Source organism: Misgurnus anguillicaudatus, chromosome 14 (assembly GCF_027580225.2).
Source record: "Misgurnus anguillicaudatus chromosome 14, ASM2758022v2, whole genome shotgun sequence".
In the NCBI taxonomy this organism is placed as follows: domain Eukaryota; kingdom Metazoa; phylum Chordata; class Actinopteri; order Cypriniformes; family Cobitidae; genus Misgurnus; species Misgurnus anguillicaudatus.
Genome location: NC_073350.2, coordinates 7896666 through 7921472, shown reverse-complemented (window position 1 = coordinate 7921472; position 24807 = coordinate 7896666). Strand labels below are relative to the sequence as shown.

Genomic DNA, 24807 nt, shown 5'->3' with positions numbered 1-24807 from the left:
ATCTTAGTAAAACATTCAGAAGTGGAAGGAGTAACTCGATTACGCAGCGTGTCACCTCCCTCGCCGTCATGTGCACATTACCTTGCTTCCTGATATCACATGTGCAAACACGCAACATGACGCGAACAGGAAAAACTCGAAATCGGACCAAGGAGGAAACACTGTATTTAATTTCGGTTTGGGCAGAAGTGCCTCTGAGAAGTGCTTTGACCTTTGTTTTTAAAGTCTGTGTAGTTGTATCCAGAAACTGACTTTCCACTGACTTGTTCCACCATCTAAACCGCAAGTAGATGCTTGTTTAAGCACTTCTTTATTTGGGAAAAACAATTAAAATGATTAAATTTTCGTGTACATTTACAGGTTGTCTATTCGCACGGGATAAGTACCTGAGGTAATTCCTCCGGACCTTTTTTACAGAAGGAAAAGTCGTAGTAATTTACTGACATTGTACGTAATGATTACTGACATAGAGCATTCGGACGGGACTAAACCTACTGAAACCCTATTCACGCAGACCTTTGGTCCCAAGCTTCTTTGTGAACGCAAACACGTCCCGTAAATCTTCTGGGATCGTTGCCGGAAAGAGGACCTTGTAAGATACACGGAAAACCCTCTGTGTGAACAAGAACAAAGTTATGGTTCAGCTCTTTAAAACGAGAGATTTACATGCAGATCACCATTCACGACGATAAATGTCGCAAACTATATTAAAGCAGTTATCAGGAAATGAGAAATGAGACGCATAAAAAATGCTGTAAGGTGCGTGCCTTAATTAGGACGCGTGTGTCATGGCAACATGAAGTTGGTTCAACTCTTTAAAACGAGAGATTTACATGCAGATCAACATTCACAGCCATATTACCCTGTAGCCCAAGACAGCTTGCCCATTTAAGCTAAGTAGGGTTGAGCCTGGTCAGTAATTGGATGGGAGACATCCTGGGAAAACCAGGTTGCTGCTGGTAGTGGTGTTAGTGAGACCAGCAGGGGGTGCTCACCCTGTGGTCTGTGTGGGCCCTAACACCCCAGTCTAGTGATGGGGACACTATACTGTCAAAAAAGCACCGTCTTTCGGATAAGACGTTAAACCAAGGTCCTGACTCTCTGAGGTTGTTAAAAATCCCAGGATGTCATTTGAAAAAGAGTAGGGGCGTACCCTGGCATCCTGGCCAAACTTGCCCATTGGCCTACTAATCATCTCTATATATACTAATTGGCTATACCACTCGGTCTCCTCTCCACTAATAAGCTGGTGTGTGATGGGTTTTCTGGCACAATATGGCTGCCGTCGCATCATCCAGGTGGATGCTGCACATTGGTGGTGGTTGAGGAGATTCCCCCATTTATATGTAAAGCCCTTTGAGGTCTGCAGAAAAAGCGCTATATAAATGTAACAAATTATTATTATTATTTTATTATTATTGTTCACGATGAGAACTGTCAACAAACTGGACTGAAGCAGATATCAGGTAAGTTAGCTCGTCACTTACTGCGCTCATTCAGCAGCATAAAAGAATATCGTGTCACATGCTCATTTGAGCTTATAATAAACAAAAATCATCCCAACAAGATATATCGTTCGGCTCCTCAAAACGGGGGTTTAAAAAGCATATTAACAATCACGATGAGAAATGTCTGAAAACTGTATTAAAGCAGAGATCAGGGAGCTCGTCAAATATCCACTCTGAAGCTGAAATCATTCACCAGCGTAGAACAGCGCGTCACGCACTCCTTTATTGTCTTATCATAAACAAAAAATGCACGCCAGTGGTTTTTGGAGAGAAAAATAATAAATAATAAGCAAACTTCACACACTGCGCAGAAGATAGTGCAGGACTTTAAACATGTCACGTGTCTTTCTGGGACCTTGCAGATGTTGGCAAATCATTGGCAGTGTGAATGAACAAAAAAAAACATATCGGAATGTCTGTGTGAAAATGGCTTGAGAAGCTCTGATAAAAATTGCTTTACCCCACTTCCATAATGTAAAACTAATCAAATAGTACTTAAAAGGAATCAGGTCTCACTCAATCAGACATTGGGTATAAAGGCCTCGGACTAAACAGTATCATATGAAACGGCATCAGGTCTCGCACAACAAGGCATCGGACAAAATGGCCTCAGACAAAAAAGCATCAGGTGATTTCTTTTACACATGACCCCACCCCTTCGCATGACGTCACTATTGCAAACTTAAAGAAGATCAATAAAGACTTATGAGGGCACTTTTGTTTCTTTAACTGTGTATTTAATTGTAGCCCTGACATAAATTGCTGTCGTTTCTTTTCTCACTCATATACCTCTGTATAATATGATGTAAGCTGTAATTTTGAGAACGAGGGAGGAAGAGAAAGAGAAAAAAATGAAAATAAATAATTTACGTATGCTAACTGCATTTAATTCAGCGTTATAAATGAATCATCATGCGACATGTTATACAGTTAAGGAACTGTAGAGATTAATAAAGAAACAGTTTGTGATCGTGACCTCATGCTAATGAGCGTGATCATGTGTAAAATCGCCTGAGGCCGTTTTGTCCAATGCTTTGTTTTGCGAGGGCTGATGGCTGATGCCTTTCAGTGTGATGCCATTTTGTTCCGATGTCTGATTAAGTGAGACATGATGTGTTTTAGTCTGAGGCTGTTTTGCCCGATGTCTGATGTGCGAGACTTTAGTCCTGACCATGTTTTTCTGAGAACTGATGCTTTTAAGTCTGAGGTGCCATGCCGTTTTATCTGATGCTTGAGTACAGACGCTGAGGTCTGAGGATGTCTTTCTGCATTTCACCCATCCAGTGAGTCATGAACACATTTACTGCAGCGCCTGTGGACTCTCTAACCATTACTGTATACCACAACTAACCCTATTGACCAGGTCAATATATTTACAATGTTTTTTTAAATACTGATCAATAATTAAGACAAAATCTGGACAATGCGGGGTTTTTTTTCATTATTAAGAGAAGTAAACAAACACCTGAACATGAGAATGAAGATTTTTGCACATTTTAAGCAAGTGTGTTTGATTAGGGTTGAAACTTAAATCTGCAGAACAGTTGAATAGCCATTTAACATACACTAAACAACTTACCTTGCCATGTTTCATATGCTTATGTTCCTTGGAAACTTTATGAGCTTTCTTTCCCTTCTTCATCTTTTTCATCTTCTTGTGCTTCTTATGACCAGTTACCGGGTCCATTCCTGGCTGGTGGCATCCATGCTGCGGGACGGGGCATGGATGCCCTGCTCCAGGGAAGGGTGCACATGGGCCAGGCGCAACCGGAGGAAAAGGATGTTGATTTGGTGTCATGTATGGGATGGTTGTGGGATGATCCATGCCAGGTGGATAGACAGGATTTTGACCAGGTGGGCACTGTGGGATGGGCATGGCTGGATAGGCAGGGTTGGGCATGGCTGGATAGGCAGGGTTTGCATATGGAGGACAGGTGGGATTAGGCGGAGGTCCTGCAAGCGGAAAAAGAAATCTTATGAATTTATGAAACAAATGGTGGGTTTTCAGAAAGAATGGATCATATTAAATGTACTGCCATCTATAATGTTGTTACATTACATGGATTATCAAGAAACACTAAGCCAAATGTATTTTGTAGCTTAAAATATATGTACTATTTAATTATAAAGTTTATTTTATACTTTTTATACTTTTATATTTAATGAAGAATAGGTAAGTAACCAAGAATCACCTTGATTTGGCCACATTTTTGTCTCTCCCAACAAATCTGGAAAAAAAAGAATTATATCACTTACAGTATAAAAAGTGAGTAAAAACTATCCGCTTATTAAGTCTGAAGTCACACACTGCTTTCGGGACCAACCGCTCACAGATCCCAGGGAAAAAAAAAAAAAAAAAAGATAATATACACACATATAGTATTGTATCATAATTTAAAACTAGCAAAAACGCAAGAACCTAATGTGTAACTCCATAAAAAAATATGAGTTGACCACACATGGAAATTCATTTTTTATGAATTATAAATATATTGCTGTCAGTGACTCTGTGATCCTGGAGACCGCAGTGTACACTGAGAGTTTATAACATTTCTGCTTAAATGTTTGATATGAATTTTTTCTTCTATATATTTGATAGGACAGTACATACTACAGTATATTATACTACAGTTTAGACAAACGTTTGGACACAAATGGGAAGTGTGTCTAAGCCTTTGACTGGTACTGAATATATAATACAGTACATGCATAAACAGCATATGAAGAGTTTGGTTCCAAAACGCGATAAACGCCATTTTTGAAAAAAAAAATGAGTTACTGCCAAAATCAGTATTATATCAGGTCAGAGTTCAAAAGTCAATTCTTAATTTTATGCAAAATCCAATATCCGCAGTGTTATTCTGCACTGTAAAAAATACTTTGCTGCCTTTTTTTCGACTAGAGATGAGTTGTTAGAACTACAGGTGAGTTGTTATAACTTATAAAATTAAGTTGACTTTTTTAAGTTGTCATTCTGTCATCTTTTCTCCCTTTTTCCCAAAACGCGATAAACACCTCCTTTTCTGCAGAATGCAATAAATCTGCTCCACAAATTACAGCGCACCATTTAACGCAATGTAAACAATGGCGGCGCATTGAGCACACAGAATCTTAAGTTTTCATCATCTACTTTGTACTTCGTGATCACCAAACAAACACAAACAAAATAATAGCTTGATGGCATTAATAAACCTGTGATTGTTTTCTGTGACGGGAAAGAAACGTAAGCCATCAAAATCTAATAATTTACGCGAGAGGCACTCGGGAGACGGTCGCTTGTTCCCCCGAAAGCATGAAGATTCTGTCATGCTAACACATTGACCCCAGAGGATCTTATTAAAACTTTACATTATTTTACTCAAAGTCAACAAAAATTGAGCAGGACCAAAACATTTTACAGCTGATCGCTGTGAAAAACGTTAAGCGATGACGTCAAGTATAACCGCACAGCAATGACAGTGTTCTTAATATGACAAAGTAACGTTAAGTGTTTTGATTAATGGCATTAATTTTTATTTTTTTAATCAGTGTGTACAACTGTTCAACTAAATGAATATAACATGGCAAAGATGAATGCACATTAATACACTGATTGAATAGATTTAAAATTTTGAAAAAAAAAACTTGTCATGGTTTATTGCATTTTGTGGAAAAAATAATTTTATTATATTATATTTATTATAATTTTTTATAATACATTTTTGAAAATCAAGTTTTCAAAATCAAGGATTTTAATTTTTTTATGTTTTTATAACCTAAAGATGCTATGTGAAAGTTTGTAACAGAAAATTGTGTTTTTCATCTTGTCACTTTCTTGGTATAGAAAACACGTTTTTACCAAAATTTGTCAAAATGGATTTATTGCGTTTTGGAACCAAACTCTTCATATACTGTAAATGTGGTCATTACATGTGGACATAACTTCACTTATTAAAAATACCTTTAAATGCCAATAGAACAAAATATATTTCATTTGCATTATTGGCAGTTTTAAGGAACTGGGAATACATTATATTGGACTTGTAGGCCTGTTAAAAGGGATTTTTTTTGTTGTTGTTTATTAACTTTACAGTAGGTTATGTATTTCAAAAAAATTGTTACCGTTAAGAAAATGCTTGACTGTGACAACATATCTAATGTGTAATGTACGAGCACAACGTTTTTATAGTCCTGACTTCTGAGGCGAACCCACTCTGGTGTATTGTTTGGACTTTAGACTTTCATTGATAAAACTAAAGTTTCTGCTCTCTATCATTCTTGTTTTATTTTTCAAGGGTGTGAAAGTTGTTTGTGCTTATTACATCAATTGCTCTGAAATTTCTGAGAAAAACCCTTTTGCATGTACAAACATAAGAGCATGTTTAGTAATAACAGAAGCAGCATAATATTAGTGCGTATCTGTATAAACATGCCATTTCTCCTGCTAGGGATTTAGCAACTCACCCATGACAGGGGCAGAAGCGGTTAAAACAAGTGGACAAAAGAGATGAATTAAAGCGAGAACGTGTCTCTCTCGTCCACTTATGATCCGATCGACCAAAACGTGTCTAAATAACAGATGTAAACATTTTGTAAAGACATCAAGACCCAGTGACCTGGGTCGCTCTCTGCAGGACAAACAAGTACTTACATAATTTACAAGCATTTTATCTCTGTTATATGTTCTGAAAAACAATCATATTGGCGCTTATACACCGACAGAGATATATCTGCGTCAGGCTTATATCGGCCGATAAAGTTGGCAAAACGATAAATCGTGTTTTATTACATTTTATACAATATTGCAAAACACACTAGATGAGGTCTATTCTATACTCTGTAAAATACACAGACAAAAAAATTAAGAAAAACACCAAAATCACATTTTCTCTTATCCTTTTTAAACAAAATTCTTCATCTGTGGTTACATTTTATTCAAATCAGATTTTTTTTAAACATGCTTTACAAGTTCAAAGTTACTGCTGAATAAGTGTTTATTTGGCCCTTAGATCCTCTTTTACAGGGGTGGGCATTCTTGGGCTGCGTTCCACTCCAGTTTTAGACACGCACTCGCAAACTTCCCTAAACACTTCCACTCGGGGGAATCCCTGTCGCCATTTTGAAGTGCGTTCCACTTCGTCAAGTGAATGAGGGAAGTTTATATGAACAGACCCTCGCTCCCTTGATTGATACTTCATATGTACACTTCAGCCAGCTTCATATACCACAATGCAACACGATTGTGACATCACTTTAGCAGCTTGCACTTTGCACAGTTCAAATGATGGAGGGGGCGATCTCCACTTTCCATGTGATCAAGGGCTTAGGGCAATCCATTTGGACCCACTTCAAGTGTTCCACTAGTAGTGGGTACTCGTACAACGTTAACAATGACGTACATCCGAGTGAACGAGACTGAGGGAAGTTAGCAAGGGAAGGTCATAAAAAACGAACTGGAATGCAGGGCTGGTCCTGGAGGGCAACTGTCCTGCAAAGTTTAGCTAACCTTATCAAACACACCTGAAAATCCTAATCAAATGCTGCAGGATTAGTTGGAAATGATGTTCAGGTGTGTTTGATTAGGGTTGAAGCTAAACTTTGCAGGACAGTATGGCCCTTCAGGACCATGAATGCCCACCCCTGCTCTTTCAGATGGATGTTAAATACATCTTGTTAATAGGATCCCCCTTTGCTGTACTTTAAAGACCAAGATTTTAGGCTTCCAGACCAAAACATGCCAAAGTTTTATGCACTTGAAGGTGCACATTAACTTTTTACCCACACTAAAATGGGTGGGGATGACAGTTAAGGTTAAAAAAAATTGTGGGCAAATGAGAATCTTAATTATTCATCATTTATATTTTACTGTTATTTTGTGTTGTACTTAATGTATAATGAATATGAGTAAATATGCTTTTTGTGTACTTTTTAGGGTTTGAAAACTTATTTTGCTTACATTAGATATTAATATGATTGGTTTCGAAACTTTTTGACATGTTTTCAAATAACTTTTTTTAAATGTAGTTCTTCATTATGCAATCACATTGACTACACACAGACACACAATGCTCATGGTTTGTGTGAATCAATTTAAAATGTAACAGCATGATGCTTAAACTTTTTTATTCAATTATTATATTGTCTGTTTGTTTAAAAATGAGTCATTAATTAAAATGAATTAATTCCAAAATTGTTTTACTAAATACTATTTTACATAAAATAATGGTTTAACGCAAGGTAAATTGTCATTGTATTCTTTATTGTAATCTGCATTCAAAGTTCCTCATATTGAGACTGGATGTGCTCAAAATAGGAAAACGCCCTGGATAAACACTAGCCTTCTACATACTGTTTTATCTGTCAATATATAACTCAACAGCTATCTATACTGATTTATATGTCAGTCAATATATAACTTAACAGCTATTCATACTGACAAAAACCTAAACACGACAAGTGAACACACACATTTTAATGTGATCACCTGTAGAAAACAGGTAACTTTTATTATAAGTTAAGAGGGAAAGAGCTGAAAAACGCATTTAAACCATATAAACGCGTTTACTATTAAAATAAAAATAGCTTATAAATAAAAGCTTAAATATTTGCTATTAAAATATTAATATGCTTAGGACGTGCAAATGACATTAAACAAGCAAGCAAACAAAGCAACACACAAACAGTTCACTAAATAAACACGATAACAATATAACAAATCATACTTAAAACACTAAATGTCTTCAAGAAACAAATACACAAATAAATAAATTAACATCAAAAGTGGCGATAATATGAATTAGGTTGAGACATACCGTGTCTACCCGTGAGAGATCCTCAAGACACTGACTGGCGCGCGCTTCCGCATCGCGCAAAGACAGCGGACACCACGGTGACGTCATCTCACCCGGTTTGCCGGAGCCCCTCCTGTTTCCACTTTTTGCTGATAAGCCAAGCACATAACATTAAGCATCAAAAAACATCGCCAGATTGGAATCCTGCATTTAGACATTACCTTAACCCAAGAATTTTTTTTTGTAAATTACCTATATAGATTACACTGTTCTATTACTAACAAAATTGAATCCATCTCATAATATAGCTTAGATGGAGTATTACATTATGTAATACTATGTATAAGAAATAACTCCATATAACTTCAAATACTACTCCATCCTAAACTACATTTAGGCTAAACCCAGCAAACATACAGAACGTTTCCCTAACGTTAGTTTTTCCAATTTTGGTTATTTTTTGAGAACCAAATAAAAATGTTCTGCGAACGGTTTTTTATAACATTTAGCATCAAAAAAACATCGCCAGATTGGAATCCTGCATTTAGACATTACCTTAACCCAATAACTTTTTTAAGCAAATTACCTATATAGATTACAGTGTTCTATTACAAAAAAATTGAATCCATCTCATAATATAGCTTAGATACATTATGTAATACTATGTATAAGAAATAATTCCATATAACTTCAAATACTACTCTATCCTAAACTACATTTAGGCTAAACCCAGCAAACACACAGAACGTTTCCCTAACGTTAGTTTTTTCCTTTTTGGTTATTTTTTGAGAACCAAATAAAAATGTTCTGCGAACGGTTTTTTTATGGGTTTTATTTTTTGTAACCATGAAGTTTTCTTGATGTTTCGGGGTGGTAATTTAAAAAGAATCTACATTATGTTCTCTAATAGTACTTACTTGGTTATTTTTGGGACCAAAACGTTGCAGGATATAACAAATAAAACTGAAAATTAATGAACCGCATTATTCTTTTAGTGCGCACGCTCCTCTGCGCTTCAGGTTCGCTTTTAACCAGTAGACGCTTTCAACTGAGCTTAGAAAAAAAAGCCGCGAACTCACCTCATTTAAAAATTAGCTGTCATTTCGTTAAACCAGAGACAGACTTTAGGCTATTTACGTGATTAATGGCATTTGTCGCATGCTTTGAGAATAGGCCTACGTGCTAATTATCCCTGCTAAAAAAAACAATAGACACCATTACAGAAATTCTACTGGATTTATTGGTTTTAATGGGAATTTTATTTGTTGTATTGGAACTATAATGGTCTTTATAGGTCTTTGTTGGTCTCTACTGGTGTTGGGTTCTACTGGTGGGGCCATTAAATCCTAATGGAATATGTCCCAAAACAAACTACAAAAAGGAATTTTGTAGTGGTTTTAATGGTAAAAGCTAATTGTTCCTATTGGTATTTTAATGGAAACCATAAGGAATTTCTGTAATGATTTTATTGTTTTTTTTCAGCAGGGCTATGTCCAATATGTATGTATGTACTATACAGTAGGTGTGATCATAACTTACATGCTTAACATTTGACCGTTATGTGAGCAATATTTCTGATTATGTTCAGCTCATTTAAAGCGACAGCATGTAATTTTTCAACCTTCATAATAAATTTTCAAGACCCTTGTGATAGTACATCGACTTTAAATAGGTTGAATGACATGTCTACCATAGCCTCACAGGGTCTGTATCGCTTTTACTCATACTTTAAAACTTAGGGTTTCTGGTAGTAACCAGGGGCCTCATTTATAAAACTTTGCGTAGGATTTGCGTCAGAAGTGGCGTACGGATGAAACATAGGACGGGCGTACGCACAGAAATATTCGGATTTATAAAACCGTGCGCACGCACATCCTACGCATTTTTCCCTTAATAAATCACAATCAATTCTAAATTTAGCGCATCTTTTGCGGCTTCATGACACGCCCATAGTTGCCCATAAATAGTCCGTGAAACGCCCACAAGTTAATATGCATTGATTCCGAAATCATGGCAAACACATAGAGGAAATAAAAAAAACGTAAATTCACTCAATGTGAAGTATAGAAGTTATCGTTTGGCGAGGGGGAAAAGAGGAGAAAAACGTTGTTTGGAGGGCACAGTGTGGGAATTACGCATTGTGATGGGGCATTTTATTTCCATTCATTTAATTGCATCTGACAAGCTACAGATGTCGGTAATAATCGACGTGGAAATGGGACATTGTTCAGCGCAAATGTAATTTCTTGTTGCTTCCTGAATGGTTGAGACATACGCCATACATTGTTTTATCAAAAATAAAACACACTAAAGGCATATGCATGAATACCATAATTCCGTAGATTATGAAGATATGGTTTACTATGAAAACAACTTTCCCCAGTGGACAATTAATACATCTATCTATTTATTTATCTATCTATCTAACTATATATCTCCTTAATTATCTATCTGTCTATGTAATTGCATCTGCTCCGCCAGACGGACACATTGACGAGAATATCAGTTTTGTACATTATTTCGTTCTGTTAACTATATTCTTTATGAGGATGAATTGCACAACATGCCAATATTATAGAACATATTTCACTTTTCTTTTAGCAAATATGTGTTCATTTGAATTTTTGTTGTAATTTTCGATTTATTTATTTATTTATTTTGTTTCACTGCTGATCGATCAAACGGGTGTTCGTGTAGGCTGTTAATTGTAAGACTTGCTTTGTGAAGTCTTCATGTTATTTATGAGAGTTAGTGTTGTCATTTTTACTTTCACGTGTTTCTTCCATCTGCCGTCGGTGTCGCCATTTCTCATTTCACCCGTTTTTGTGCGTACGCCTGGGTCAGAGCTTGCGTGACGGACAGCACATTTTCCCGTCAAGTTTGCTTTTTATAAATAACAACTATTGCGTAGAGTGTGGCGTACGCCTTCTTTTGTGCGTACGCAACGTTTATAAATGAGGCCCCAGAGCACAAAAAAAAAACTACAAAATTCGTCTGCTTTACGGCATACGTCACTTCCTCCACACAATTTGTTTTTAACGTGAATTTTGCCGGAGGTTACTTAAGGAGTGTAGAGAGCAACTTCTATTATGTGATTTTGTGGCACCGTGTTAGTGTCACAGACCCATGACACAGGCGATCCGGGTTTGATTCCCCTTTAAGGCAATTTTTTATATAAACTCACGATCTTGATTCATACATAAATGACGGCGATTATCTTGCATATAGTTCCCTGTATTCAGATGCTGCATTCACGTGTTCACGTTTTTACCTTTCTTTTATTGTCTGTATTTACATTACAATCCAGGATGCTATAGCAGTCAAACTTGCTCAAACTCACACAGTGTAAAACCAAACCCTATTCATTCACCAATCAGATCCGAGCGTTTCTCTCTTCTCTCTTCCTCATTTGCTGCGTTCCGCTGTCACTCGCGTGACGTATTACAAAGCGGCAGACCTAAACACATCGGTTTACTTGGATTTGGAGCGACAATTTTCACACAAAAGAGAGGAAAAACGAGCGCCATTGCGAAAAATCCTGGTGGCGAGGGAGAGAGAGAGACGATGCAACAATATTTGTTTTGAAAAAGGCAAGGAAATACTTCTGGTCGTTTCTCAATTGGAAGCCTGCAGCCTCCGGAGGTCAAATATGCAGGCTGCATACGTCATCAAGCCTGGTTTATTAAGGTAAACTGAGCATTACATTTGCAAGTCATAAGCATACTGCAACAATTTACGATTAACTAAGTATAATAGCCAACTTTATAATTGTTAATATTCTGAAATCTTGATGACGTATGCAGCTTAGAAAGAATACATCCTGAGGCTGCAACCTTCAGATTGAGAAATGGCTTCTTCCACGAGTTCCTCATCAGATAGTTGTAACATGACTGCGTTTCTCCCTGATGCCTCAAAATGTTGATCGTTTATCGTTTTAAAGGTTAAGTTTTTAGTTTAGTTTTAAGGTTGGCCAGTTCTTTTCCTTTGCGACAGTGCTGCGGCGTTTGTGGCCTCTAGGGGCGCTAGGCATGAAAAATACATGTCTAGCACCCCTTAGTGGCCAAAAAGTTCTGCGGTGTGCCTTTAAATTACTTTAGAAATAAGTTTTGGTTTTCAATGTTTTACCGTTTCCGACCAATAGGTGGTAGTATTGCATAATAATGTATGCTAATTCCTTTAGTATTCTTATTTAGACTAGAGAACTTCTTTCTGGAGATTTACAACTGTTATGGAAATAATGTTTGTGCAATAATCATAGACTGTAAAAAAAGATGGACGACGCAATGTCGCCTCCCACCATTGTAATGCATTTTTTTTAATATGATTCAAAAATAGAATATACAGCAATAATTATCTGTACATCAATACAGTCTATAAATAATTCACAAATAAGACAGGGAGGTTAGGGGTTATAAATAATAAAAAAACAGAAAAGATTAAATATCTTGTAAAGCTTACAGAGGTCATATGATCTAACAGCTTTTTTGTTTTTACACTCAGAAATTGATAGAACATAGTGCCTAATATAAGCAGCAAGCTCCAGAAAGCTTGGTTTCTTTTTTTAGGAATTTTGACTTGTGCAAATAAAATTTGGTTAATATATGCAAATTTATCACATAATACTCTGAACTTAAATTATCATCAAATTGAGTGAAACCAAACAAAACATTTTCCCACCGCAAAAGCAAATTGAGGGTAAATATGGATAACAATAAATTGAGCCACTTTGCCCCAAAGTTTCTTGGTATGTGGGCAAGACCAAAATAAATGCACCAATGTTTCATTTTGCTCTTCACAGAAAGTACAGCTGATATCCAAGTCTTTTTTCAGGTAATAGTTAGTGGGGTAAGACCTATAAAGCATTTTGAATGATATCTCTTTGACTTTGTTTGTTAAAAAAACTTGTGTGGCAAAAGCCAAACTTTTTCCCAGCAAATCTCTCCAACAAATGAAGACCAATAAAACACAACAGCGGGTGTACTCCTAATGTCCTCTTGAAAAAATTCACGAACTGCCTTGTTCTTACTTTTAGGTTGCAGAGCAAAACAGATACTCCCAACAGTTGTTTCCTTTACATCCACCAAAGTATGTGTGAGGTTTCTCCAAAAGGAGAGAGGGAGAGAACCCAGGCGCAGGCGTAGATGAACTCAAAGACTTTATTTTAGACAAGACACACAAAACAAAAGACCCACGAGGGGGTAAAACAAGACAATGACTAAAATAAACAAGACTTTACTAAACAAAAACTGGAACTAGACTTGGATATTACAATAGAAATAGAACCACAAACTTGACAAATACTCTTGACTTCAAATCACATAGGTGAGTACAGGTTTGAACGAAATGAATCAGCACAAGACAGCAAACACAAGGGCATTAAATAGGGGAGCAAATCAAGAGGGGAACAGGTGACATGAATCAAACAATAATGTGATAATAAACGAGGAAACAAGGGGGAGGGGGTCAGGAGACGAGACAGAAAGCACATGGCTTGAATAAACAAAGCCAGTGCTTTCACACAAAACATGGGCCTGTCATGATCCTGCATCAAGACTAATAATAATATAAAGACAAGAGGGCAGAATCATGACAGAACCCCCCCCCCCTTAAGGAACGCATCCAGGCGTTCCTCAGGGGAACACTAGATACGCGACACGACAGACTGACAAACAGACACAAATTAACAAAACATGACAAATAACAATAACGGCAAACAAGAACTGACAATGACAGGGTTGGGATGACAACAAAAACAACAAACAAGGGAGGGGTGGCGAGGGAACAAAAAAGTTCATGGGAGGAGGTCCAGGTAGGGTGGAGCTGGGTAGGTCAGGAGACTTTGAGCGGGACGGTGCAGGACATGATTGAGGGCGAGGAGTCCGGGCAGGTTTAATAGGGGATGTGGGACTGACAGGCTTTGCAGCAGACACACGAGGAGCAGTTCCAGGGGGGCAAACTGAGGTAGGACAGGTCCGGGCACAACAGGGGAAACAAACCAGGGCTACTAAGGGAGGAGACAGAGTCCAGGGATGACAAGGAGACAGAGGCAGAGGACCGGGCAGATGAACAGGGTGACGAGGGTACATAGGAGGCAGCGACAGACAAAACTGGCGAGACAGGTAACACTGCGGCAGGCAGCGGTGGCAAGACAAGAGCTGGGACAGGGGGCGCTGCTGCTGGCTGAGGCGTAGAGGCAAGAGGCGCTGCAGCAGACTGTGGTGCAGAAGCAGGGGGTTCAGCAGCGGGCTGAGGTGCAAAGGCAGGGGGTTCAGCAGTGGGCTGAGGTGCAAAGGCAGGTGGTTCAACAGCGGGCTGGGGGTCTGACGCGTACCAGGAAGAGACTGAGGAGTACAGGAAGTTTTCTTCTTCCTCTTTCTCTTTGGGCGAGGAGCTGAGGCCGTGGCAGGTGAGGTGGGCACCACGGTGGTAGCGGCGGCTATGTGGAGGACCCCTCAGGTGTAGACTCCCAAGATGCCCTTCGCCCTCGCTTCTGAGGAAGGCAGACAGGTGGGATAGGGCTCTCGGAAGCGGATTTGGAGAGAGCTGGGTCCTTCAGGGCCACCATAGCCACAACACGGTGCTCCGGGATGGGAGGAAGCCAAGCGGGCTGGTCAGCTTTGGTTGGGCCTCTGGGATCGCGGTTCATCAAATAATTAACCATGTCAGGAAAACCCAGGGGCCTCAGCATCCTCTGCTCAGAGGAGTCGAGGGGCTCATCGAGGCAGCTGTTGAATATCAGCTTAAGCTCAGGCTTGCCAAAGCCGGAGCCCTTAGCTGACCTCAAAAGGTCCATGGCAAAGTCTTTGATGTCAGCCCCCTTCTGGTGGAGGCCGAACAATACATGAGCCTGGTGGGCTCTGCGGGCAGTCAGGGCTGTGTCCATCCTGGCCTGCTGGATTCTTAGTTGGCTGATTCGTTCTGTGAGGATTCTCCAAAAGGTGAGAGGGAGAGAACCCAGGCGCAGGCGTAGATGAACTCAAAGACTTTATTTTAGACAAGACACACCAAACAAAAGACCCACGAGGGGGTAAAACAAGACTATACTAAAATAAACAAGACTTTACTAAACAAAAACTGGAACTAGACTTGGATATTACAATAGAAATAGAACCATAAACTTGACAAATACTCTTGACTTCAAATCACACAGGTAAGTACAGGTTTGAACAAAACGAATCAGCACAAGATAGCAAACACAAGGGCATTAAATAGGGGAGCAAATCAAGAGAGAAACAGGTGACATGAATCAAACAAAAATGGCATAATAAAAGAGGAAACAAGGGGGCGGGGTCAGGAGACGAGACAGAAAGCACTTGAATAAACAAAGCCAGTGCTTTCACACAAAACATGGGCCTGTCATGATCCATTCCTGCCTCATGACTAATACTAAAACAAGGACAAGAGGGCAGAATCATGACAGTAGGGGGATCAGCAAGTCTATTAACACCTTTAAAAATTAGATGACAGCTGGAGGTATTGCATCAAAGACGATAGAGAAGTCCTTTGGTGAAATAGGAATACCAAAGTGATGAAGAAATTCACTGTAGTTAAAGAGTTGACCATGTTGATTGAATAATTGATTTACAAGTAAAATATTATTGTCATACCACTTTTAAAAGAACAAGGATTTGTTTTTGTACAAAATATACCTGTTGTTTCAAATGTAAAATCTATGAGGAGTGAAGTTGTGCTTGTAAATTAGCATTTGTTTATGGAACAGAGATAGTTTAAGAGGAATTTTTTCAATATTATAAGTGCAAACCAACAAAAACTGGAGCCCACCAACTGAAGAAAAGATATAATGGGGAATAAAATTCCATAGATCGGTTGGGCACTCTAAATACCGCTTAATCCACTTAATCTTGAAAGTGTAATTCAAAGTAAAGTCAAGAAAACTAAGGCCACCTTTACTGTACTCATTCATTAAAACAGACTTTTTTAGATAACGATTACAATTTTTCCATACAAAGTCATAAAGGATTTTATCTATGTTTTTACACATTGGTTGATCTATGTCCAAAGACAGAGCAGCGTAAGTTACCCTTGATATACCTTCTGCCTTCGATAGCAAAGTCCTGCCTTTCAGAGATAAATCACGTAATAGCCACATGTTAAATTTCTTCTTTATTTTTTCGACAATGGGAGTGAGATTATTCTCGCTTCTTTGGGGTTCATTTTTATCAATCACAATACCCAAGTAATTAATTGAGCTTTTCACAGAAATATTAGCAATAAACTCAGCATCACAGTCTTTAAGAGCCAATAATTCACATTTTTTAAGGTTTAAGCGGAGACCAGAGGCTTTACTGAAGGCTTCTATTATATCAATAGCAATAGGAACCTGGGAGCTGTCTTTTAAAAAAAAGTGTTGTATCCTATGCCAGCTGACTGTTTTATCAGCAATAGAGATGCCCAGCAAATTACTATTTTTAATATGATCGCACAAAAGTTGGGCTGCAAGTAAAAAAAGATAGGGAGAAATGGGACATCCCTGACGAATTCCACGTCTTATTTCAAATCTGGGTGAGGACCCATTTTTAAGCTTAATTGAGGCATTAGCATTACTATATAAAGTTTTGATCGCATCACAAAAGAAATGCCCAAAGCCAAACTTCTCGAGTGAATGAAAAAGAAAATTATGTTCAACAGTATCAAAAGCTTTAAAAAGTCTAAGAAAAATATAAAGCTGTCATCTGAAATTAAATATGAATAGTCAATTAAGTCTAAGACTAATCTAATGTTGTTGGAGATATGCCTCTTGGGCATAAAACCAGATTGTGTTACATCAATTATAGAATCTAATACTTTTTTAATATAACGGCTAAAACTTTGTAATCATTATTTAAAAGGCTAATTGGGCGCCAATTATCAATATACAGCAGATCTTTGCGTGGTTTAGGGAGTAAAGTAATCAGACCTTGAGTCATACTCCATGGTAAGGTTTTGGTTATTATACTTTCATTAAAAACCTGCAGTAAGAAGGGCGCCATCTGCTGGGAAAACATTTTATAGAACTCAGAGGATAGGCCGTCTGTCCCAGGTGATTTGTTGTCTTTTAACAGTTCTATACACTGAGTGACTTCTACGAGAGATAACGGGAGGTCACAAAAATCTCTTTCAGCGTTGTCGAGCTTAGGGGTATTATGCAGGGAATTAAGGAATATCGAAGAATCATCGTCAGCATATTCTGAAGTACATAACTTTTTATAAAATGAGGAACAAAACTCAGAGATTATATGTTGATCATCACTTATAACGTCGCCAATTTTCAACTCATTAATAGTATTCATTTTTGTGCGATACTTTTCCAGTTTAAAAAAGTATGCAGAATTTTGTTCCCCTTCTTCTAACCACCGTTTACGAGATCGTATAAAAGCTCCTTCTGCCTTCTTTTTATATATATTATCCAGGCTCTCTTGTAAATTAAGCATTTCTATTTTTTCATCCTCTGTTAAGACGTCTGGTGAAATTTGAGACATTACCGAAATACCTGTGATAACTTTCTGTTCCTCCAGTTTTCTAATTTTAGCAAGATTACTACCAAGCTTCCTAAAATATTTTGCTGATTCATATTTAAATAACTCCCAGTTAAGACAAAAAGAATTTTCCGCCACAGCTTTGTTGAAAAAATGTTTAACCAACTCCGGGATTTTCTCTTTTACCTCCTCCACATTAAGCAGAGAATTATTAAGTTTCCAATAATTGGCTTTGCAATCATTATCTGAAAAAAATTTAATAGAAATGAATACTGCTTTATGATCACTTAAGGGACAGGGAAGAATGTTAACACAGACATCCTGCTCTTTAATACTTTTTGAAACTAACCAGAAGTCTATGCGAGAAAGTCTAGTGTTGTCTTTGTTGCTCCAGGTGAATGAAACATCATCTGGGAATTTAACTCTCCATATGTCAACTAAATCATACCTGTCCATAAAAAGCTGAAGATATGCATTTTTATTATTATTACGTGTAGGTGGCCATCTGCCAATCTCAGAATTTAGAGTAACATTAAAGTCTCCTCCAAGTAAAATGTGTGAGTTTGGAAATTTTGTAAGCCAGTACTTGAGTCTATTTTCTATGTTAGCAAATAATTGGATGTTTTCTAAATTAGAATTGTACCCATAAATATGTGTACAAAAACAATCTTGTTATAGCCAACCACTTGGCAGATAAAATGCCCTTTTGGGTCTGTTTCTGTGTGTAAAATGTCACCATTATATTTGTGCTTCAATGTTAAGACTGCCGCTGACCTTTCTGAACAGTGAGAAAACCATAATTCGTTCCCCCATTGAGATCTCCAAAAATTTTCGTCATTTGAGTTAGAGTGAGATTCCTGACAAAATGAAATGTCTGTGTTCAGCTGTTTAACAAATAAAAATAAAGCTTTACGTTTAGTTACATTTCTTAACCCCCTGGCATTTAAAGAAACTATAGACAATGAAATGTCTGAAAAAGAAAAGGCTTATAAAGTGACTTAAGTACAATAGAACAGTTTACAAACGTTATACTGAGCACCACTTGCACCTTAACATAAAAAGAAGAGCTTTATGGTGGAAACTTTATACCATACTTTTGTGTCCCGGAAAAAAGACCAACGAGTTTATAAAAAAATAAAAAAAGAGTCTTTAAAGTTGCTGGTCAGTAAGTATGATCTTTCGGGGCACCTTTTAAGCTGCATCCCATATTAAACAAACCTTAGAAATTAAAACTATGGGTCAGGCTTCAGAACAAGATATTAAACAAAACAAGAACATTATTACGTAGATATCGAGCCAACGTCAGCTCAGGTCTTCAAGTGATTTCCTTCCCATCGACAAAAGCCTGTGCTACAACAAAATACGCCGATTTACCTTCACTACGTGCCTTATTCACCGATGGCCACAACTTTAGCCTGGCCTCCTTTACAGGTTGCGGGAGATCTTCAACAAAGCGGAGTTTGTTATCATGCATGATCGGCCATAGATCTTCAAGTTTCACCTTCTAGAGTAAGTCTCCAGTTCACACACGCGAGTTAAAAGCGCAAACACTTTATTTCTTCCTCTTTAAGGCGGCCATCAACATTTTTAACTCTCTGCTGGGTTTCTTTAACTTCACTGCATATAAAGTCCACAGTTTTCTTAAGCCCTTCAATTTTCAGTGCATTGCCATCAATTTTTTTGGAGTTTTCACTCACCAGAATTTTTATGGAATCAGGCTGCTCCTTAATGAGCTGGGAAAGGGTAGTAATGACGACGTTGTCTTGGGATGCGGGCTCGTGTTTTGCATTATAAAGAGCCTTCTTTGCCGCTGGGGAATCACATGGAGTCACAGGTAGCGCGGGAAAGTTACCCTCCGACATAGAGACCTCAATTGTCGACATAGAGTTAGAATAATCGTGACACGAGGCTATCAGAGCGTTATTTGGCTGAGTATCGGGTATAACGTTCTTCTTGTTCTTGTGCATTCTTTTCCTCTCAGGTGGTGACATCAGGTTGTTCTCAAAGTCATAAGAAAAGGTCCGATAACAAAGGAATGCAGTTTTTCTTAACCAAACCACCAACTTAAAACTTTTGTGCGGGAGCTCAGCAGTAACAGACTTACTCGGTCGCCATCTTGGCACGCCCCCCCCAAATTGAAGCCAAAAATGTCCGACCACGGTCGCCGCCATGTTACGTAAAAACGTCAGTTTGGAGCCAAGGCATGCGCAGAAGGAATCGTCCGTGGAGCCAGAGGCGGAGCCGCGGTATCAAACTTCCGCCCAAACGTTCGCCCGACCAATTCAACCACGCCAATCATAACGACACGCTCCGTTTCTATAGCATCAAATTACAAGCTAAAATGAAACTTACCACAATAATGAACACTTGAACATATATCAGTGTGATAACAACTACTTGAAAGGACCAAAACCATCTTTCGGAAACTTTTAATGGAAGTGTAAATAATTTTTTTATTTAGAGCAGAGTCCCATTCATTTGAATGGAGAGGGCGGGGTTTATGACTTGTACTGCAGCCAGCCACCAGGGGGCGATCAAAGAGCCAGAGGCTTCACTTTTCAAGGCTTATGAGGCACACCCGGCAATAATACTCAACGCAAATTTGTTCATATATCTTTATTTATTTTCTTTGTAGACCACATAAACGCATGGAAACTCCTCTATACACAATTGTAACATCTAACTCTGTGCACTGCTGTGTTTCTGTAAAGAGTGTGCCAAAGGGTGTCAAATTAAACCCTATTGCATAAAACTAATGGAATTCAGTGTGTTGTTTTTTTATGGAAACAGACAATTACAATATTTACAGATGAGAAGTTAAATATTCCAAAAAAACAATTACTTCCAATGCCGTATTTCATATTAAAAAAGATGTGATGAAGTTGTGTAATGCCCTTATTTACTCATGTGCGTAAGTTAAGTGGCTTCTTGTTATCTATAAAATCTGTGTTTTTCCAGATTGGGGTGTATTTAGATGCAAGGGGGTGTTTGTTTGATTTGAATACATTTCCACCAGGCTGTCAGAGCTGCGGCTATTGTTGGTGTTTTAAAACATTGATGCTTTTTGATTGTCTGATTATAGAGGTCATTCCAGTGGCGGAGTGGCCATCGGGAGAGTCGGGACATTTCCCGGTGGGCCGGTAGTGTTTTGAGGCTGCAAGGGTCGGTCTGATAATAGTTATACATTACGAGTTATAGCAACCCCGTCTGGGGGCTTGATGTGCGGCCGCTTCCCACTGGTCAAACTGTGCAGCCTCTCTGCTCAACATAAAAGTGCTCAACCTGTTCGACAGGTCCCACCATGTTTAGGATTTTTTAAAAATATAGGGGGATCATTGAACGGCGCTCCCCAAATGGCATAGCCTGTCGGCCTTTGATGTAAAAAGCCGCGCCACCGAATGCCTGTTTATTGGAGTACATATGCGGTCGGATTGATCCATCAAGCAGAGACTATTTGATAGTAAGTGTGGATTAAGGATGTTTAAAATCTCTATCTTGTTGGTCAGTACATGAATGGATCAAATCAGCACATTTGCAAATGTTTGTCTCCATATGGCTATATTATAAATAAAAATAAGAAGGGTAACTTTGCAGTATCACATTATATATTTCCTACTATATGATTTTCATATTACATATAACAGCATAATGAAATGAATAATAAGACAAGGAAGTAGGATTGGCATGTAAATTGTATCATTATTACCGGAAAAACAGCAAAATAACTGAAATAAACTCTGAGGTAAATGCGCCAAACACGTTAAAATAAATGAGCAATAGCAGTGGAAAAACACATTATTATCTCTCAAAACTTTATATGACAAAAATGATATTTAAAGGAAAAATTCTTACAGTTTTTCAAAGATGTAAAGAAAGTATTCCACATTACTCGCGTTTATGAGCACGTTCATCTCTGGTCTCGCTCTGTTATGTAATAGCTGATTGACAGGTGCGCATCTCCGTCTTTCAAACAGGTATCATTTTGTATAGTTACTCATTTAGGAAAATTATCCATGATTTGATTATTTTATTATTATTATGAAAATGTTTTTTTTTTTGCAGATTGATTACGATTTGTATTACAGTAGTTTTACTACAAATACAAGACCTTTTTTTACCACGGATGGCCGGTGGTATACGAAATTTCCCGGTAGATTTTTTGGTCCCACTCCGCCCCTGGGTCATTCTGAAATGTTAATGTCCTTACAAATTGACTGACATCTAGCCATGTGCTTTCCGACGGGTTAGGATGAATCCATGTGTATAGAGGGTATGCATTGACTTTATTTTACCATGTGACCACGCCGGAGCACGCCCCGCTGAGTGGCAAACATTCAACAAAATGGCTGGTTTTCATAACGGCTGCTGCTACAAACACCAGTACAACTGACTATTATCAGCTTAAATAGAATTTAGTTGGCCTTAACAGTGACCCTAACAACTTGTCAAACAACTCAATTCCCAAACCATCCACTTTAATTATCCCCTTCCTCTGGTCTCAGCTGCGCTGGAGCAGCTACTAGGACCTGCATCTTCTCCGAACTGGACCTATGTAGTGCGTACAACCTAATCCGTATCCGCCAAGGCGATGAGTGGAAGACAGCATTTGTGACACTCTCAGGTCACTATGAATACCAGGTCATGACCTTCGGACTCTCAAACTCGCCAGTGGTGTTTCAGGGGGGCATGAACAAAGTGGTAATTTACAATGACATAATTTTCATCTACTCTTCCTCGCTCTCTGAACATCATCACCATGTCACTCTGTCCTTGGAAAAACTACGGGAACATTGGTTGTACCTAAAACTGGAGAAGTGCGAGTTCCATACCACAGAAGTACAATTTCTGGGCTATGTAATCAATCAGCATGGAGTACAGATAGACCAGAGGAAGGTGAAAACGATTCACAGCTGGTCCATACGCTCTACTGTGAAGGAACTCCAACGCTTCCTAGGATTTGCCAACTTTTACAGGAAGTTCATCCACAATTATAGTCAGTACACCCCTTACCTCTTCTCTGAAGGGTCGCCCAAAGTCCTTATCTTTATCCCCTAAAGCCATCACAGCCAAATTGTCAATTTGAAGTGATCACCAATCATCGTAACCTGGAATACCTGACAGAGGCCAAAAGATTGAACCCTCGCCAGGCCCATTGGGCCCCCTTCTTCACCCGCTTCATTTTTGTTGTAACCTACAGACCTGGTAGTAAGAATCTTAAGGCTGATACCCACTCTCGCCTACATAGTTCTTCGTCAGAGGATCACCTACCCAAATCCATCCTCCCTCCAGTCATGTTTGTCAGCCCTGTCATCTGGGACTTAGATGAACAGATTAATTAAGAGAATCTGCTACATCCCACTCTGCCGGAAACCCCGGAAGGCCATATGTTCGCACCTAAACAGTTTCACACCAAACTCCTGAACTCCGCTCAAGACTCTGGACATCCAGGTAGCAGATGCACCCTCTCGCTCCTCAGTCATTGGTACTGGTAGTCCTCTCTCACACAGGATGTCTCTTGCTTCATTCAGGGATGCTCAGTCTGTGCCATAACCAACACCCCCAGGAAGCTACCTATGGGTAAATTGGTACCACTTCCTATACCTCAGCGTCCGTGGTCCCACCTGGGTGTCAGTTTCATGACGGATCTATCCAAGTCCAATAACCATACTTGCATCCTCGTGGTTGTGGACCATTTCACTAAGGTCTGTAAATTCATCCCTCTGCCTAAACTCCCCACTGCCTTTGAAACCGCAGAAGCCCTGTTCAACAACATGTTCCGCAAATTTGGCATTCCAGAGGACATCATGTCGGACCGTGGACGCAATTCATCTCCAAGGTATGCCGACCCTTTTTCAAACTCCTTAGAGTAACAGTCAGTTTATAATTGGTTACCATCCTTAAACCAACGGCCAGACTAAGTGTAAGATCCAGGAGATCGGAAGCTACATACTGCCACCAGTACCAGGACAGCTGGAGCCGCTATCTCCCTTGGGCTGAGTACGCCCAGAATTCCCTTCCTTAATCCATTACTGGACTCACTTCTTTTCAATGTATTCTGGGTTATCAACCTCCTCTGTTCCCCTGGTCATGTGTGACTCCTTAAACCATATACTGATCCTTTCTCTCTTCTTTCCGCAGACACTGTAGAAGTCCCTCCTCCCGTTCCGGTAGAAGAAGAGCCCATCTACCAGGTCCACACTATCATGGACTCCCGGCGACGAGGTCCCCGACTGGAGAATCTGGTTGACTGGGAGGATTATGGCCCTGAGGAGCATTCCAGGGTACCTCGAGAAGACATCTTAGATCCATCCCTAATTACTCAGTTTCATACAGACCATCCAGATCGTCCAGCTGCTAGACCTCGAGGTAGACCTCGCCGCCATGTATAATTATAATAATGTATATATAATAGGTAAAAGTAAAAAATACATAAAAGGTAAAAATGGGTGTAAAAGTTAGTCCTGCATCATATTTACAATTTTAAAGAGCCACACAGATCCAAAATAGAAAATTACCTGTATTGCAGTGTGTCATGTAGCTGTCCATCAATGTAAACAATGTGCAAAAAGTGCACGATTAATAAAGTTAATGACTTCTAAAGTAGGGAGTCGACTCTGAATCGCTGAAACGAGTCGTCATATGGATTGAATCTCCTGCCTGTCTTTATTCACGTAAGACAAACACTTTGCATAATAATCTCCGCCTTCACCCTTGTCCAGGAGAAATGAAAACTGTGACCTGCCCACAGACACTTCAGAAAGTTAGTGTGTAAACATCATCACGCTGTGTTTTCAGTTTGTGTGGTTTTCACTACCAAAGGATGAAGATATGAAGAATCAGTTGTTAAAATTTCTTTTTCTAGGAGGGATTGACTTAACGTTTGGCTGTGAACAATCAGTGGTTAAAATTCCTTTTTCACGGAGGGATAAACATTTGGCAATGAAAGATGGTTGAGTGCCCACTAAGGGTGGGCAATACAGCCTCAAAATTATATCATGATATTTTAAGAATTTTTGCGGTAATTATATTTATGAGTTATGACGGTATAAAAAC

The 24807-nt window shown here is 38.8% G+C and overlaps 1 protein-coding gene across 2 annotated transcripts in view; it reads right to left on the bottom strand.

Annotated features, from left to right (window-relative positions):
- The window catches only part of prr13 (proline rich 13), a 359338-nt gene that overhangs the window by 3400 nt on the left and 331131 nt on the right, over positions 1 to 24807 (bottom strand). The window contains exons 1-3 of one of the 2 annotated variants that reach the window (XM_055183593.2): positions 8300 to 8419; positions 3701 to 3736; positions 3088 to 3461 (exon numbers count right to left, since the gene is read on the bottom strand). In XM_055183593.2, coding sequence (XP_055039568.2) covers positions 3088 to 3461; positions 3701 to 3716 — 390 coding nt within the window. In that variant the 5' untranslated portion in view covers positions 3717 to 3736; positions 8300 to 8419. Of the gene's footprint in view, positions 1 to 3087; positions 3462 to 3700; positions 3738 to 8299; positions 8420 to 24807 lie in introns of those variants that run through there. The other variant, XM_073875806.1, reaches the window with a different exon arrangement.